General features: G+C 41.5%; 2 protein-coding genes across 5 annotated transcripts in view; one reads left to right on the top strand and one right to left on the bottom strand.

Moving 5' to 3' along the window:
- The window catches only part of LOC128892137 (uncharacterized), a 258,224-nt gene that overhangs the window by 81,332 nt on the left and 158,048 nt on the right, over window positions 1-18,844 (top strand). Inside the window, exon 3 of one of the 4 annotated variants that reach the window (XR_008461012.1) lies at window positions 13,119-14,326. The exons of 2 other annotated variants lie outside the window; for them this stretch is intronic. Coding sequence is in view for 1 of the 2 variants with exons in the window: in XM_054152284.1 (XP_054008259.1) it covers window positions 8,957-9,161 (205 nt within the window). In the remaining variant the exon portion in view is untranslated. Of the gene's footprint in view, window positions 1-8,956; window positions 9,350-13,118; window positions 14,327-18,844 lie in introns of those variants that run through there. One more of the 4 variants, XM_054152284.1, reaches the window with a different exon arrangement.
- LOC128892112 (somatostatin receptor type 2-like) overlaps window positions 1-18,844 on the bottom strand; it is an 81,571-nt gene that overhangs the window by 10,271 nt on the left and 52,456 nt on the right. The window lies entirely within an intron of this gene.

Here is an 18,844-nt window from a genome sequence, read left to right as displayed (position 1 = left end):
TTAAACTCTCAATTATTCAAAAAGAAGGCAAAAACTATTTTATTCAGCAATTTCTGATACAACCTGTTAGCGAATAGTTTATGCTTATTATTCCTCGTGTCCAATGGTTGTCGTGCCATCAAACGATGGGAGATCAATTGTTTTCCGAATATCGATTTCTTATTTCTGATTTATGACAATATCGTATAGACAATTTCCTACTTTCTTAGTTTATTTTCTTTAAATAAGAACCGAGCTCCCGTCAGCTTAAAAATTCCTACATTTTTCTTTGCCACCTTCTTTCCACCACCTCGACGGGCGTCCACGTGCAAGAACGCGGCGAAAAAGGAGCGAGGAAACAAATCCGGTAGTCACGTGTCGTCGAGGAGAAGAAAACCTCGAGGACTAACAGCGCAAGAAGCATCGAGGGGCAAAGATGAAGGTGTCAGCGGTTCCCGACACCTGCGACCAGCAAAATTATAAGAAAGCCGAGCCGTTGGGGGAACGGGGACGCCTCGAAGCTGCAAAAATTTGCATCCCGGCCGACGTGTTACGTCAACAACCACGAAACCACCCTCTTACACCTGTCGGTGTACCTGTTTTTCGTTTCGTGTTTCCATCGATCGTCGCGCGTGAAAGAAAATGGAACTCCGGCGAACGAAGGACGGAAGCGAGGCCGCCAAAGGAAATAACGCGAGTTACGAGGCGCGAGGTGAAAAGAGAAAAAAGAACGCTCGTCGTCTGGGGAGGGACAGAGAGGGGACCGAAGAAATTAATTACCTCCCGGACCGGCAACGAGTCGGCACTAAAAGTAGAAACTCGATCAAGCGAATATAAGGCTGCTTCGCTGTCGGCGCACTACGGCGCAGTCCTTGAGCGACTCCGCTAGATAGAAAGGTTCCTACCCCGTCGTCGTGAAACTTCCGATTGATTGTAAATCTGTCGCGATAAACTCGAGTGGCTGAAGGACGGAATAAAAGCTGTCGTTTGCATATCGATCCCGGATATCCGCGCGATACGCTCTCGTAACGGACGGTAACGTCTTCGTTTCTGGATCCGGAATCCTGCGATCTGCTCGATGGAAATCGGAACTGGGTCCTCGGATGAGGACCGAGAAGTAAATTGAAGAGGAGCGCTTCTAAGTGGAAGAGTAGAAATGAATTTTTCTCGCTTGTTCGGGCACGGAGAAACTTGACACGCTAGCGCGTGAATTTTATTTTGTTATTTTAAGTTGCAGAAAGAAACATCCTTGGCTGTTTTTTATTTATATTCTATTAGATTGTCGTTTAGAAACGAATCGTATTAAACTAGGGTTGGCTATAAATCGAAGTCCGTAGCCAGATAAGAAGGAACGATTTGTCCCAGCGCAAGTGACGTTCATTCTTTTTTAACCTGTGTTCTTGTGAATCTCGATTATCATCTGACCAACAGCAACCAGATATAATCCATCATATGTGTCCCATTAGACTCGAAAGGGTTAACCCTTTGCAGTCCAGATTTTTTGATTTCAGTAGAATTCTGTCGAGTCTCACTTGACATAATACAGCAAAAGGTTAAGGGTTGTGAGTTACCACAGTCGAGAACACCCAATTCGTTTCTCTCATAGAATTTTTTAATATTACTAACCCAATCGAATTTTCTGTGACAAAAGATTCTCTGATCAATTACCTCAAAGACATATACTTTACCAAAAAATGTCAAAAATAAAAGGTCCTCCAAACTTTCCCCATTTCTTATATAAAGAAGTGGCCAAACTTCTCTATTTATACACGAGAAAATATCGTACGTAACTTCCTCGAAATATCTGTATTTATCGAACGATGCAGAGGAGCTTAGTTTTATCTCTATAATCGTCCATCGACGTTTTAATCTACCTCTAAACTTTCAGTTGGCTACCAAGTTTGCTTAGAGTGTCCCAGTAACTATTTCAGCGGGAATTCTAGAAATAGTAGGTGAGCATAAAGCATGCCTTCGTAGATAACGCGAGGCTCACGATCGTCGAAGGTAATTCCTAAATCGGAAAAGGACGCTCGCGGCCGATACGGAATGCCCGGCTCGCGGAGTTTTAAACCGGAACTTCGTTTCAGAAGTTGTAACCTCGTTTCTCGCGTAACTACGGAGATTCCGCGTATCACCGGCGGCAATCTGTTTATAGGTGCCAGCCCGTGAATCGGCCCACCAAAAGCATCAATTTCGAATTCAATTTAGAAATTCGTGTCGTAATCCGCCAACTTTCGTACTTTTTAGTCGTTTCCCGAAGTTCCGTCGGGAAACAGATACGACGGAGGGTGGCTGGGTTTGCTTCAACTTTTGCGTCGTACCAAAGTGTAAATAGACATCCTGGTACTTGGAATACGAACGCACTTTGGCGCAGATAACTCAACGATTTCTCTCTGGACAGGTATATAAAGTTACATGGAGAATGTAATTATTAATAAGTCTTTGTGTTTGTGAAAAAATACGACTTTTATTGGGTGATGAAAAGTTTTCAGATGGAAATTGAGAATAGAGAATCCTGTTGACCCGAATTTTGTTTTGTGTAGACAACTTGCATATTTAGTTTGATATTTTAGATTGACGTTGGTGTCAACCGTTATCAATATTGTTATTGGACATTAGAGATATTATATGAGCCGCTCACTGCCGAAATCGATTAACTCCACTTTTTGATAGATCTTCAATTTAAGTGTCAAAGCACTTGGTATAATCATAAATTTTAATATTTATAATAACTTTTCCGAATAATAAATATTAACGCCATTAAAAGACAAAATTTTGTTAGCCATTGAATAATAAATAGTACTACTACATTCGATGTTCTCGAACGAGGCCCTTCATATAATTACGATCGAACTTTGCAGGTAAGTTTGATCGTATAATTTCAGAGGCCATTTCATCGCACTTTTCAACTTTTTGTTTTACGGAGTTAATCGATTTATGCGACGAACGGCTCGTATAATTAAGACGTATACGCCATCTTGTGGAAAAACTAAAATTATTTGGTAAAATGTCGATGTATCAGCACGTGACCTGAAAGTTATACGAGCCCACAGAGGATTAAAAAAGAAAAGTAAAAATAAAACTATATGAGAGAGTCATTGTATTTAAACAATTTTAATAGAAATTATTTTGGTATTACTCAATAATGCGCCTGTCTTTCAAATTCGAGATTGTTTCAGCCGTCGTCTCGTAAATATTTGTTTCCCCAGTTAGCGATCGAAAGTCAACCTCGACTGGGTTTTTGTTTAGCATTAAGCTTCGTATAAATTCGAAGGATAAATTCACCGTGGCGATAAACACAGGCGGTATTTGTGGGAGAATTCCCGAGTCCAACCTTCCCATTCCACATTCTGTTACGTAGCTCGATATAGGTACCGACAAAATATCGTCCCTGTGTTGACCTCTTCAACCTCGACGTTTGGTAATATTAATTTTAGCCTCGCTACTCGGTCTATTCTCGGCATCTTTTTCGTCTCGCGCGATTTTATCATAGCATTATTAAGCGGAATAGAAGGAAAAAGAGGTGTTCCAATTCTCGTCGTACAATAGAATCTAAAATCACATTAGCTGTCGAGGATTAATACGCGAATGCAATTAACAACGATGGACTTGTAACACTCTATTCTCTGTTTTACACTCTATTTACCACTGTTGCGCCGAGTGGTCGTGCAACGAGAAGAAACCATTATCACAACACTATTTTATAAATGACCAGTAACTCTGAATATTTATTTAAAACAGTAACTTTAAAAACTTTGAGATATATTAAATACGTCTGTTCAGTAACAAGTCTCAGACCGAACCCTTCATTTTAAATATCTCCCGGCTCTTGGCAACCGGAAGAACGGGAACTCGTTTCCGCTCGTTCGTAGGAGCATGTTCGCGTCGTCGCAACATCTTCACACTTTCGCGACGATGCAACTTCGGAATATTGCGCGGTATCTTAATGCCGTCGCAACACTACATTTGTTTGCGTGCAAATCTCACTCTAGAGATCTGATTTCCTTGAACAGTTTTCCTTTCACTTACACGTAAAGGACGCGAGTCGTGTTTCAGCATTGTGCCGTGATATATAAATGACAGATCGAGTGATGTCACATCTATTTTCAAGAGAAAAAGCTTCTCGATGTTACCTTCACCTTTCCTGCGAGACCGGTGAGTTATTTCTGCTATCGCTGATTGAGACTGTGAACTCGATCTGTACGTATCGTGTTGATCACTATATGTACATCTACGAACAGTGTGGGCAATGGTGCGAATAGATGGCACGTAAAGGTTTTTGTATCGGTTCAATCTCACGCGTCTACGCGTATCTCTCTCTCTGCAAAAATTGTAAGGTACCTTGGGATAGTCAAAGGTACGTTGGCGTTGGAAGGTGTCTCTTGTTAGCGTTAACCCTCGAACACCGGAAGCTCGCAAGAACGACGGAGGCAGGTCTCTATTCAGGCATCAGAATAAGACTATGACTGCTCGAAAAAAAAAAGAGGGAACCTGGATAGGATTAGGCGGAGCAGGCGTAATCCTCTATCCCCTCAGTTCCCTCTAGTTTGAGGGACTCTCGCCAATTATCCAGCAACCAACGGTACGTTGGCGTACATTTCTTATCGTGTAGCCTCAGGTTTTCTGCAATAAATTAAGAATAAATAGAGAATGGTTTTCCCTCGACCGCACACCGCCTAAAACCATTCGCTCTATTCCCGGTTTGCTCGCGAGACAATACTCCACGCGATAGATATCATCTACAAGACACAAGACCGTTTGTCTTGGTAATATGGTCAGTCGGACAAAATTTAGAGGGTGGAAAATGATGATAAAAAATCACCAGCTTTGAATTTTTTAAATCAGCGTTAAATTATTGTAACATTTGCAATAACTTTTTTCGAAGGCTAACTTTTTGTTATTAGCAATTTTCACCACCATCTTCACAAGTTTATACTGATATAAACAAATTACGCGAATATTCCAAATATCCATAATTGTTGATAATAAGGTTCTAATGTTTCTATTCTAAACATCTTTAGCATTTTAATATGTGTGTCTTGCAGTATATTTCGTCCTCTTTATTGTGATTACAATCGATTGATGACAGAGTAGACTAAAATGGATGTTACTGACCCGGGTGGTTGAAACACTGGAGAAACGACATTAAAATATTCACTAACGTAATAGAATAAAACTTGACCATCAGTGGCACATGGGCAGCCCACTTCAGGAAACTTGGAGGTTTCGCGTAAAATACGCCGACTCGCGTGGACCGACCTAACATGCCTCAATGCTCGACGGTCTGCGTGCAGGCTGGGAGTGTAGTGTGCGTCGAATCGATAACTCGGGAAGATGGATGGACGTGTTAAATCGAATGCTCGCAACGGGAGCAAAATGTAACGGCGCCTGGCCGTGCGACAGTCGTCGTGGAGTAAGCAGGCCCAGCGGAAATTAGTTTTTTCTAATAATATCCCCGGACAAATTGAATTCCTCGACCGAGATTCCGCGCGGAACACAGAGCCGCGTTCACCCTCTATTGGCTGTTGAATTACGTTGTAAATTGACCGCATCCCCGATACCGAATAAAACAACCTTCGTGGATACGTCGACGCCGGCTTGTCGATGGCACGGCTACGTATTTCCGAAAAAATCGCGAAACAGCTTCATCCGAATATATTTGGAACGTTTAAGAAAAATAATTTTACTCTACTTGGTAATTCTAGGGATTGAATAACACGTCTACAAAACAGTTCGAGTGTCGTAATTGCGGGATTTGAATAACATTATTTTTGTCTGGAGAAAAGTTTGTTCGTCGACCAGGTAATATTTTTCAATGTGTCGACTTCATTTCAGTTGGCAAATGACGAGAGTATTAATTCTGAAAATAGTGTGGATCCACAAAATAAGTATAGACCTATAACATCAGCTAAATGGAAACAATAGCACACCATCACTGTGATTATTTTGCAGATTGGAACGTAAATTTTGTTATATCTCGAAAGCCCGAAACAGAGGACGATGGAGTTAGGCAACCTTTATAATGTAATTGGAGAATCATAAACTATTACGGAACGCAACTTATTTTTTTCCATCCAGCTTTTTTTTTATATATAAAATATACAACTTAATGTTTCTTCGGCGACGTTAGGAGGAATCATCGCGAAACGAGATCATCAAAGGTTCGAGGAATTCAAGTTCCACGGAACGTCTCGAATAGCAAGGAACGTTTTGCGATCGCGTGCTCCGTGCTTCGATAATCGTGTCGAATTCTCGATTAGAATTCAGTGTTCTCCGCTCCGTGGCGTTGTTCCAAAAGAGGGACATTGTTTTCGCGTCTGATACTCGGCCAAGTACGAGAGGGAGAACGGAGCGAGAATAAAATTTAACGACCCCTGTCGGGCGGATGTTGTTTGTAATAACAACCTACCACTTCCTGCGAAGCTTTAACGAAAACCAGAGAAACCGAGGGTGAAAGAAGACTTGCAACGTTTCTCGCTCGGATATCCCTGAATCGAAAGTCGTGGCCTTTCGCGGATCGCTAGGGCCAATCGGATTTCGTCGAATAATCCGGGGTCCTCGAGAAATTACTTCACGGCCCTTGAAATTTACCAAATTTCCGGGATACATCGGTGGCCTACGCCGCTTACCACTCTTCTCCGCCCTCCTTGCGTTTCAAGCTGCTCTTCCACCTCTGACTTCTTCAAATTCAACCGTGCGCCAGCCCTCGAGGTCCTCGAATTACAGGAAGTCCGCGAGACGACTTAACCGGTTCACTGGCAATTACGAGATGTCCCGTAGTTCAATTTGATTGCAGTTACTCGAGGGATAAGTCTATAGACTTTTCAGTCACGAATTATTGCAAAAGGAGATCATCAATTTTCTTTATAAAATAACAAATTTAATATCACTTTTTATTATCAAAATAATAACCTAGATCACACATTTCTCTTAAATCTTGGTGCCCAAGGCAAAACGCTTTAAATTTGCCTGGCAGTGAATAGGTTAATTAATTTCTGTAAGAGGGAAAATGATATCACGGAAGTTTACCGAGAACGACACCAACCAAGAACACGAGACTTTCGGAACGAGATTCGACGAATGCTCGCGTTTTGTCGCGGTTCGAGGGAGTTTCGCCAGAAGGTCGAAATCGATCGCTCTTCTACGGAACAATTTACATACTTCCGTTTCGTGTTTACCTCGCGGATACGCGCCATTCCTTTTCGCGATTTCAATAGCGATCCTTCGGCGTCGTCGGCTTCGACGTTACGCCGATGTAACGTGAAAGTTTGCGTGATCGCTAATGCACGTACGGAGTTAGCCCTTTGGGCAACCCGATCGATGGAACAGTCTACGGAAACGATGATTAATGGATCGATGAACATTCAAACTCGAACGTGCCTAGCAGCCATATTCGTTCGTGCGTTTTCCAGCAGCGTTTCGTATTTTCCAGTCCCACAAAGGACTGGTGGGAAGCCCTGGAGGTTGTCAGGGTACCTTGATTAAATTCTTTCAGCCGCGCGTTTCCTTCCTCTCTCGTTCGATGTTGTTTATCAAACATGAAAGCGGGCTTCTCGTGTTGTAGTGCCGGTTTAAACGCCTTGCATCGACTGGATTGGTATTATTGCATCGTTTCTCCAACTGCTGTTGAGGAGCCACAAAGTTGCCTCATGGGCGGTAAAACGATTATTATCTTTTACTGCATCGCAGAGGAGACCGCTGACAAAACTAACAAAATCGATGACTACTTTTTTGGCTTGAATATATATTGTACAATTTTAATATTAATGTTCGCAGGACATTGTAGTTACTTTCTACAGTTTTACTTCACAAAACTATTTTTACGTGTTCGGTTAGCTTCTCGATTAAATATCCTAATACTCGTGACTTAGATGTTGCATGGAATTGTATTCATTTCTTTTCAATTTTTTATTGTATAAACAATGCTATAATAGAGAAGCTAATAGAGAAGCTAACCGAACTCCTAAGAATATTTATATCAATTTATATTGTTTATATAATAAAAAATTGAAAACCCGAAGGAAATAATAGAAAAAGGTGTCAGACACTCGCTAAGAGAGATGGACTCCCTCGAGTCTTCATTTACAGTAGCATACTCAGTCTGCGATCAGAATCTCTCGTACAGTGTCCTAGATAAGTTTATACACCCGTATGTAAATGGCTAGGTAACTTTTCTCTTCATCAAAATACGATTCAACGTCCTTCGATCGATTTCGGTCTTGACCCACGGCGAGAGGAGCTTCATCCTCGAGTAGAAAGTTTTTAAATGGCTTCTTCGAATTTCCCAGCGAGGCTCGCGAAGAGCAGGCTTCCAGCAGCTTACGACTTCAACTTGGACCGTTAACGGACCACCCCTCGGAGTGTCGGAAACGACTTGTCTCCCTTTTTTTTTCTGGGTGTAAGACGCTCGTGGGAGAAGTCGCCAAGTTTCGGGATTTCCGCGTGCCTTTCATCCCCGATAGTCAAAGTTTACAGGACTTCCTGGGGGACGAACACACTTAATCAAGGGTGTACCAAATCTGACACTTCCGAGGATAATCATCATTGTCATCCGCGATGAATTGGAATTAAGACGGAAGACGGAGATTGATACGATACAACGAAATAAAATGGAGGCTCGATATATTAGTAACCAAGGACGAAACATCAATTTACGAAGAAGTTGATGGTTTTTTAGTGATAATTTTTAACGTTAGGACTGCTGAATTCTTCAAGTAATTCGTTTCAACCGAGTTGGAGGAGGATTTAAAATTCAACAATTCTGAGACTGAACACTCTTTAGGTCATACACTACACTAACAAAGTATGTGTTCACCAACAATAGACCATAATTACAACGAAACTACATCGAATACGTAAATCAACAGGAGAAACTGTTTCATTACCTCCAGCAAGAAAACTTCAAACCACATTATCAAGATTAAGGATCGGACACGTCAACCTGACACATAAATATTTAAGAACGGGATATTTACAGAATGGGAACCACCAAAATGCAACCAATGTACCAGGACTCTCACCATGCAATGTTCCTTAATTCAGGAATGCAAGGAATTGGAGAAAGACGGAAGGAATCTACATATCTCAAAGACTTTAGATATATAATAGTACTAGCCGATACGGGCGAGTTCTATAAATTTGCGAAAGCATTGGACAAACACAATTTACTGGTCCATGCATGAGGATGATATTTACATAACCACCTAGTCGCGTTGCCAAATGTGGTCGCTAATAACCTAGACGTTGATGCAACCTTAAAAGAATCATTGAAAAAAGAAAAGGTATATGTTCGAAATGCGTTATACGAACACTTGCGTTATTCCATCCTCGACTTTTCGTTTTATCGCGCACTCCTGTGATCCATCTTCCCCAAAACCCAATAAACCAAGCCCGTGATTCGAATCCTTGGCGATCCAGTGGAACGATCTTCCGAGTTGGTGGCTTTCAGGCTCGAGGGCCAGAAATGTTACAATTCTTTTCGGAAGGTCCACGGTATAGCTCCACTGTAACGCTTCCACCTTCGAGACCGTTTCAATTTTTGCGTGAAAAATCCAAGGTAAAGAGCCTCGCGGAAATACAGAACGAAACAGACGAGGAAGATATCTTTCAGGGAGATCGTCGCTCGCGGAGGCAGTTTCACGAGAATCTGCCAGTTTTTGGGAATGGATCCTTCCCGCGGGACACCTTCGCGGCGAGGAACTTTTAAACCGAGCTGAAAACACAACACGGAATTATTACGTTATCGAGACGGCATCTGTGTACGAGGTCTGGAAGTTGGAGAACTGCTCTAACTCGTTCGAGTTAAGAAGACTGCTTGAAACTTTTCTTATAATAAGGTAAGAACACGATGATCACCTCCACCTCGGGTATCGCAAAAAATACACGAAGAAGACAAAGTCACGGGTGTTTCATGGGGGACGATCCGTTTTCTTTGGAAATTTTCGAGGAATCGAAAATAAAGAAGAGAAGTGTTCAGAGCCGTCTCCCTTAAAACGGCCGGCAAGCTTTTACGATTGCGCCCGTAAACGAGTGTTCGAGGTATCGAGGTAATCTTCGGAGCGTATTCGAAGCTCTCTCTGTATGAAAAAGTTTGACGATTGCGCGTGGAGGATCTTTACAGCTTGAATACTTTTTAGAGTCCATAAATCTGCCGGGGTATGGATTCATAAAAAGATTTCTGAAACACCTGGATGAAATAGGGGAATGAAAAAGGTGTTGCCTCGACGTTCCTTTTCATTCGTTTATTTATCCGATTCAATAATCAACGGGTAAAAAACCTAGTTTTGCGCGCTACAGAAACGAAAATTAATGTTTTATAAGTAAATGAATCTATCAACGAGGAGTGAAACGAAACCCTCTTTAGTCAAAAACAGGTCTAGTTTAGTCGCACAGTCATTACGCGTTGCTATAAATTATGATAATTAACACAGTGCGAAAGAGAGTCATTAGAAGAAACATCTGTTTGCATTTAATATGATTGCATGATCATTCTCCCAGACCATGCGTGGAAGATTGTAGTCGCTGAACAGATAATTTCACGTGACACTGCCCGAAATTCTATTTGGTGTTGGTAATCGTGTTAATCGTAACGACTGTTCAAATTTGCGAAACGCGCAATTACAGTACACTGCTGTCGAAGACCGTTATCACAGTCGATAATCGCTCATAAACGACGCGAAACAACGAGTTCGCAAAAGAAATGATTAAAATTGAATTCGTTTGATGAAAGTCAGAGTCGTGACTCGCTTAGCTATTCGAGGGAGAGCCTCGAGAATCCAGCGAATTTTGCGAGAGCGTCGCAGAAACGGGAAGAGGGTGGCGTGCAATTTAATAAAGAAGTCCACGTTTCGATAAACATACGGGGTGATTCGCATAAAGAGACGCAAGCTGTTTTCCCAGGAACAGTCGAGGATAGCGAAATTCTTCAGAAATTCTGGAACAAAATTGTTTCTTAATATTTCAGAAACCACTGGGATCTTTTAAATGATATCGGTGTATCGATACACTCTTATCTTACTTCAGGTACATGGGGATAGTGAAAACATTTAAAATTACATTGTATAACTTTGAATAGTAAAAGGAGCGAGGATACCACAAAAGAATTTCGTGTCTACTTCTACACGTTCCTCGAGAAAATAGGTCCGACCATACATTGAAACTGTGCGTTGTGCAAGTAGAAAGAGACCCTTCTATGTCAGACAAGCACGCAATCAATTGGCTACAGACGTACATAGCAACTCATCCAATTAATCAAGTATTTTATGTGTATGTATATCTTTATTATTAAAACAAAGAATCGTAACATACCTGAGGGATATATTTATTAATAATATCTACTTTGTTCGGCACAATTTGCAAAGATACACTTGATCAAATGCTTTCCTAGCCGTTTTTTTAAAACGCCTTTTTTAACCATCATCAATAAATATGTCTAAGAAAGTGATCTCTCGAGCATACGAAATAGTTGATTAATCGTGTGAGTCACAGAACATTCCCCCGCAAGTCTAATATTCCAAATAGCCTCGAAACGGTTACCAAACCACTAACGTCGACCCAGGAAACTAATAACTCGTCGTTTCCCGCTTAAACAATGCCAATAATCTCATTCTTCAGCGCGCATTATCATCGGCTAACCCACGGCATTTTTCTCGAAACGACATCGAGGGTGAATCGCGTCGCGGAGTTTTACGGTCGGCGTCTGGCGTCGTTCCTTCGAAATTTCTTCGAGGCGTTGATTTGTTCCCTCAGCGCGATCGATCCGAAATTTCCCATCGACGTTCGACCCGTGGAGAGCTTTCCCCGAAAGGCAGGAATTTATGCGAGACAGCTTTAAGGCCGTCGTAAACGCGCGGCGGAACGACGAATCTCGGTTAAGGGACGATTTGCTGGCGGTCGGAACACGACGGGGCGGGATGAAACAACTTCGAGAAATACGAGACACATTTCCTGCGCGGAAAACCGCGGCCAGAAAACGCGCCGAGGGAATCCACGTCGCGTGTATCGGCGTCGGCCGATCGTCGTCTAACAATGTCACGGAGACGTATCGTCTTTCGAGGGAAGCCAATATTAATTGAGAACGCTGCCCTATTCCTGGGGTAGGCGAAACGTTGCGGATGGTTCTCCGGGATTCTCAGGTAAATTGTATTTCGCGGAGAGCTATCGATGAAGGGAAACGACGCATTGCCTTCCTAATAGCAGGTGGGAACATCGGAAAGCGGTTTTCGATGATTCTTTCTGGGAAACGGAGTCGATGTTTCACGAGGTATTCGCTGGGAGAATATTTCCACGAAGGCAAAACAAGTTTTTGGGGATGTGGTTAACCCCTTCACGAGATGTCTCCTAATTCAAATTGATTGCAATTACTCAAGAGATAAATTTATGTTTATTTATATAAATATATGTAGCCTTTTCAGTTACGAATTATTGCAAAAGAAGATCGTACATTTTCTTTTTAAAACAATAAATTTAATATCACTTGTTATTATCAAAATAATAACCTAGATTACACATTTGTATTAAATCTTGGCGTTCAAGGCAAAACGCTCTAAATTTGCCTAGCAGTGAATGGGTTAAGATATCTTAGTAGTTGGATGGAAGAGGCGTATGCTAACCTATCAATAAAATTAATTCAGTATTTTAATAATTGTCCACAAATATTGCAGTGAAAGAATTATTAATACTTGAGTGATTGTAGAAGAAGTTTAAGGCACTCGCGTCGGATTGTCAGAGTTAAAAAAAAAAACGAGTAGAGAGCATTTCAAAATTTAATCTCATGTTATCGAACAACAACGCAAATTAATTTTCAGGACACAAGCGAAACTTCTCTTTTAGAGGAATAATAAACGCGCACTCGGTTTAACGAATATTTTCGCCGCCTCATTTGAAACCGTGTTTTTTCGACTGAGAGAAATTATATACCAGTTCATTATAATGAGCCTGCGGGTTTTGTGCACTGGGCGTGGGTATAAAAAGTATATGCAAAGCGTATGGAAGAAATACGAATTTATAAGCAATGGTGTGTTACTGTACGTTTATTTATTAAATTTGTTTTTCCTTCCCGTATTAGTTTGCGTCATAAATGCTTAAAATTCGCTTAAAATTCGTTCATAATCGTGCCTCATCGGCCCATTTTTTCCAAGGTTCCAGCAAGTAAAAGGAAATTCCTCGACTGACAGAAGGAAGCAGAGATATCCGACTACCAAGCATTAACCGATGTTGTTGGGACCGACAAGAGACTGATTCGAAGAAATTGAGTTACTTAGAGTAACCGTTAACTGGTGGTTTAGAAACTGAGCAACAGAGTCCTTCGAAGACCGTGACAAGCCGTGTAATCGAAGACCAGTATAAATTTAGCACGATCTCCGCCTGGAATAGTCCTATTGTAGCGCGCCTAAGCTCGCTGTAACAAGCTTAGTCGCGTCGGACCGCGTAGGGTGGATTCAGCATGGGCTTAACGCGGATTCGACGCAATCTGAATTCCGCTCGGCGCTCGTCTAACGGAACTAATCAAACCGCAAAATTACCGCGTTGTGAAACAGCGCAGCTGAACGGTTTGGCGACTTTTAAATAAACATCGCATCGGTTGCTCAACGAGGAATCCATCGAAATCGGTTAGTATTTGCGCGGGCACGTTCTCCCTGGTTACAGGGGTATGAAGTTTAATCTTTCTTTGCGCAAATAGGCATTGAAAGGGCGCGCGACTCCTGGCATTTACCGCTGCTCGCCACGGATAAACGTTTCGATTCCGAAAACGACAGCGTTTGCTTTCGTTCGATTAATCGTTCGAGCTACGAGTCACGTAATCGCCGAGACGCGTTAGAAGCGAACTCGTCGGAAATTCAGTGCCTCGAACGCGAAGAGAAAATGATCTTATCATCGAGGGAGCCCCAAGCGAAAAAATCGAGCAATTGCATGCAAAGGGGAGTTCAGATATCGTCGCAGACATATCGATTCGCAGTAAAGCTTATTTCCGTATGGTGCGCGAAGCTTCGACTCTTCTGGATCGTCCTCCGGCATGATTAGCACACGCCTTTCTGCCTGTCGCCTAGCGTTTTTCCCAACTTAATTAATATGTCGGACGAAGACTTTCTTAATTACAATGCCAAACCGGCCGTATTTTCCGCGCGACGGAGATTAAAGGCATCGTTCCGTGTTTTCAATCAGTCGACTCGTCAACTTCTATTCTCCGCTGTTGTTTAACTTCTCGATTGCCTCGGCAACGTTCCCTCGCGACAGTGGGTTCCATGTATTATTTTCTAGACGTTCAATTAACTTGGAGGCGACGCGCTCGGGAAAATTGAAATTTGACTCTTCCTTCGGGCTATTCGTACTGTTCAATTTTCAAAGGGATTCATATCTGTCGAACTTTAAAACCTCGTATTGGTTTCTGACACGTCAGAGCAACGGCGAATTTAACCTTTTGACTGGGGAAGGCGTAGGTTAACCGCCATTTAGAATTTCTAAATTCTGAGTTCAGATTTGGAATCAGCGACCTCAAAAACCTCTGTATACCAAATTTCATCAAAATCGATCGTCATGAAAAATGTATATAAATGTTTCTTTTTCAAAGAACTTTGAAGGATTTTCCAACCAGGAAATACTACAATATTTACTATTATGTCACGGAATTTAGAGGGGTGTTCCTTCCAGGAAATACTACAATGTTTACTAGTATTTCTCGGAATTGGAACGGCCTTGCAAGGACACATGGCTGTATGTATAATTGTCTATAAAATAGGAAACTTTGAGCTGTCATAGTTCAGCGTGGAATTGTCCGATTCGATTCTATCAAAATTCAATTTAAAGGGCACATTTTCTACTACCTAATACATAGTTATTATCATTGTTATATACTCTTAAACAATTGTCTTGATATGATATAAAACTAAGAAATTTACATTCTTTTAAGTAATTACTGAAAATTTATTTAAAATTCACTTAATTTTTATTTACTACAGGATTGTATCATTAATGCATTTATATACCACAATACTAGCGCTTCTAAGCAGCGCGTGTGACCTGACGGGAATTTTCTTAAAAATCAACGTGTTAACGAGCCGTGGTCGTAAAACCATGCGTGGCGATGGTGAAACGCGAGAACCTATCGGCTCGATCGATGAGCATCGATCGCTCGAGTTCGAGTTGAATAATTCGCAGGTGCGTGCGCTGGCCAGGACTGTTTGCAAATTGCACGGCTATTTTTGCGTTCGCGATCCCGTTCTCGGATTCATTATTATTCAGCTGAGCTGGAACATTCCGCCTGGGCTCGCCGGGAATTTGTACACGAATAACTTGTATGTAACGCGCAAGCCACGCATCCGATTATCGGGATTAAATAACACGTTAAACAAATTATCGTGTCAGCATTGTTCCCAACTACGATCAGCCCAATGGATTAATCGCGATGATGCTAATTACACTGCGTATCGACGAGTGGTCCTTTTTAATGCACGCTTTGCAATTACATCGATCACCTGAATATACGGATCCATTAAATTACCTTATTGCGATAAACATTCGGTGACACGAATAGTTATTAGTTCGTAATGGGTTTAGAATTAACAAGATTAGAAGTATCCTCGCTGCATTGTTTTTTTCTTTGACGTTCGCGAAATTTCCATCACGTTTATATCATATCTTCATCGTCAACGTGCTGCAGCACTTATATTCTTGGGAAAATCATTCCCAAAGTACCCTACCAGCAATAATATTTGTTTAGGTTTAATTTCTTTGAAACTCGAAGTGACAATAAAATGATTGTCGGTAAGACAAAGGTAACCTGATTCTCAAATCTCAAAATTAGAGATCTCATCTTCGAAGTCAATCTAAGCTTAGCATTCGTGGCAATAGAATGCTAAGAAAGCATCTCGAGTTGCTGATAGATACCAGAAAAAAAGATCCCGATTGCAAACAGTTAAAAGTCTGTGTAACATTTCAAATGAAATCACACATTTTCAATAAATAAAAAAAGAAGATTTAGAAATCAATTTTTGAAACCTAAAAAAGCAACTTCTCCTTAAAAAAAAAAAACTATCGTTGTATTCAAAGCGATAAAAGTAATAGATTTTCAATCTTAAAATTTCGGTGGTCGTTCCATTTTGTACTCTTGATCATCCTAAACAAATTCGTCGAGCAAATCAATAGTTCTACTAAAAAACATTCGTAAAATCGCGTTCCTTTCCAGATCGTCCGACCGTGTATAAGTCTCCATAATTCCATCGTACAGGATCACGCGCGAGCGGACACGATCAAAAATAAACTACAGCGTGCCCGAAGCGACAAACGCTTTTTTGTTATCAGTCGTGTAACACGTAGGACGAGCTGGTTCGACGATAACAACCAACCCCCTTGAACAATCGTTCACAACTCTGTCAGTTGTAGTCGATATCGCTGGAAACATTTCTGATGCTTTTTCGCCGTTCGTCCCTCGCCCGCGATAATTCCGCTCGGCCATCGCTGCGAGAGATTCCCTTTTTTTCCCTCCGATCGGTGGTGATCGGGTACGCCTCGCGAGCAGACGTTTTCCGAACGATAAAGCCTGTCCTCCTGTGCTCGTTCGCGGATTTCCAATTTCGATGTTTAAATAAACGATATCGCTACGTACAGCGACGCGTTTCATCGGATCGCCATCGGTCGCGCGTTATTTCGGATTGCACGCGTCCCAAGTAAAAGCAAATACGAGTGATTCGTCGTTAAATATTCCGTGTACAGGTCGTCTGTGCCTTTTGTGAGAAGAGCATCCGGGAAAACACGGGAACAGGATGCTCTTGGTGCGTTGGAAACGTAGCGAGCTTTTCCGTCTATTATCAACGTCTGTCAGAGCGACTTGTTTGTTCGTTGGAGATGGAAATATGGAAATGAAAGTGATAGGACTGGTTAGATGTGTGAAATGTGTAGTTTATTAATCGTTTGCATAATAAGAAAAAAAAAAAATGTTCACTGTTGGATCGCATTGCCTTTCTGTTTTTCTCTTGTCGTGTCTTCGCTCGTTTTCGTGTCTCGCGCGATACAGAAACAATTTGACAGTCATTCGAGCGCCTAAGATTACTATTTAATCCTTTGCAGTTCAGATTATCTGATTCCAGTACAATTCTGTCGCATCTCACTCGACATAGGGTAGCAAAGGGTTAACAAGGGTATCGCATTTCTCAACATTTTGTTTTAATGGTGTTAATCGATTTGTGCAACGAACGGCTCAAATAACGGAACGGAAGAGTCTCGTAAAGAGCTTCTTACAGTCAGTTCAATTACATACGACGTCGAATTAGTCGAACCGGTTCGAAAACCTGTTACATGTTAATCTCGTGCCCGATCGTTCGCGTAGAGACGAGCTCTTTATTAACTTCGTGATTAACCGTGACCCGAGGATTGACAAGCTGGCGCGTCGCTGTATGAATACGATGATTAATCGAGAAGGATGACTTCGCTACTTCGGCATCAGCCACGCGAGCTGCCGGGTAGAATTGACATTAATACCGTGACCTTTCAACCGACAGAGTGATTCTACGATGAAATTGTGTCTCTCTGGAGTTTCGTGGTCGTTGGTGTTCGCGCGTTAAACGTTGGACGATAATTGAATACGACGACGCCCTATGTAATTGCGATTGTACATTTGTTATATCCGCGTACGCTAACTGGTCGGTTTCTATTTTAGAAGATTTACGAGCGTTTACGAGGAGAATCCACTCGCTCGAAGAGCATCAATTTTTGTTCATTAATTTCTATCAGAGGTTAATTTCATTTAGTTCCCCTGCGACACGACCGATATGGTTCTGGCTTGTTTAATTAATTTACCGGGGGCGATTCATTGTATTTTTGAGTTTTAACTTCTGCCCAATTAACCGCTCGCTCGTTGCAGGCTAATTAACGAACAACGCGGGCTGTCCTAGCCAGCGAGTCTCATAAAATTGAAGCGATTCATTCATCATCGGATTCATCGTTCCCGTCGTGCTTTTAACTCGTTCACTGCCGACTACGACATATCTCGAGGTAGTTGTATGCGCCAAAACTGCCGACAGGATATGAGCCGTTCACTGCGCAAATTAATTACCTCCACTTTTTGAAAAATCTTAAATTGAAATGTTAAAGCACTTGGTATACTCACGACTTTTGATATTTATAATAACTTTCCTGGGAAGGAAAGAACAATTTTCACTATTTATTTGAATTTATATTATAAAGGAAATTTAAAAAAAAAAAAAAACAATGTACATTTCATCGCATTTCTCAAGTTTTTATTTTATAGTTTGCGCTACAAGTTTAGGTTGATTACAATTGATCAGCGAATATTTTTATTGCCGTTTGAGTTACGAATTATTAGAAAGGACGAATGATAATTTAATATAGTGTAAAAAGCATACTCAATATCACTTTTTACTATGAAAATAATAACTTAGACGATGCTGTTGTAACATATTAATTATATATTTTTCCACCCAGGCGCTTTAAATTCGCCTGGCGGTGAATGGTTTAATGGGACCCGATTTTTCACGAAATGCTTCCAAAGAACCGTTTTAAATCTTGATATACAGCAACAATCGCTGTCTCCGTTCGACTGCAATAGGCCAATATCTCCCGAACGATTCTACGGGAATGCTCGGGGAAATAAGAAGTTGAGCGCGCCTCGAGCGATCGTGGATATCGGCGTAACTTTTGAAAAGATTACGGGAAACCTGCTCGAACGCGGAAACAACGAGGGCATTATGCGTTAGAACCGAGTAGAGTAGAAACAATAAAAGTTTATAGATCGAAACGGGATAGGTAATGGCTGATGTATTATGTATACATGGAGATCGAAGCTTTGCGTTTTTCGAAGAGACAAAATTTTGCTCGAAATGACACAAATTTTATGGAAACACCTGCTGTG

This window comes from Hylaeus anthracinus, unplaced genomic scaffold, assembly GCF_026225885.1.
Source record: "Hylaeus anthracinus isolate JK02 unplaced genomic scaffold, UHH_iyHylAnth1.0_haploid 12002, whole genome shotgun sequence".
Taxonomy (NCBI): domain Eukaryota; kingdom Metazoa; phylum Arthropoda; class Insecta; order Hymenoptera; family Colletidae; genus Hylaeus; species Hylaeus anthracinus.
Note: the sequence above shows the minus strand (reverse complement) of the source record. Positions and strands in the feature narration are given on the sequence as shown.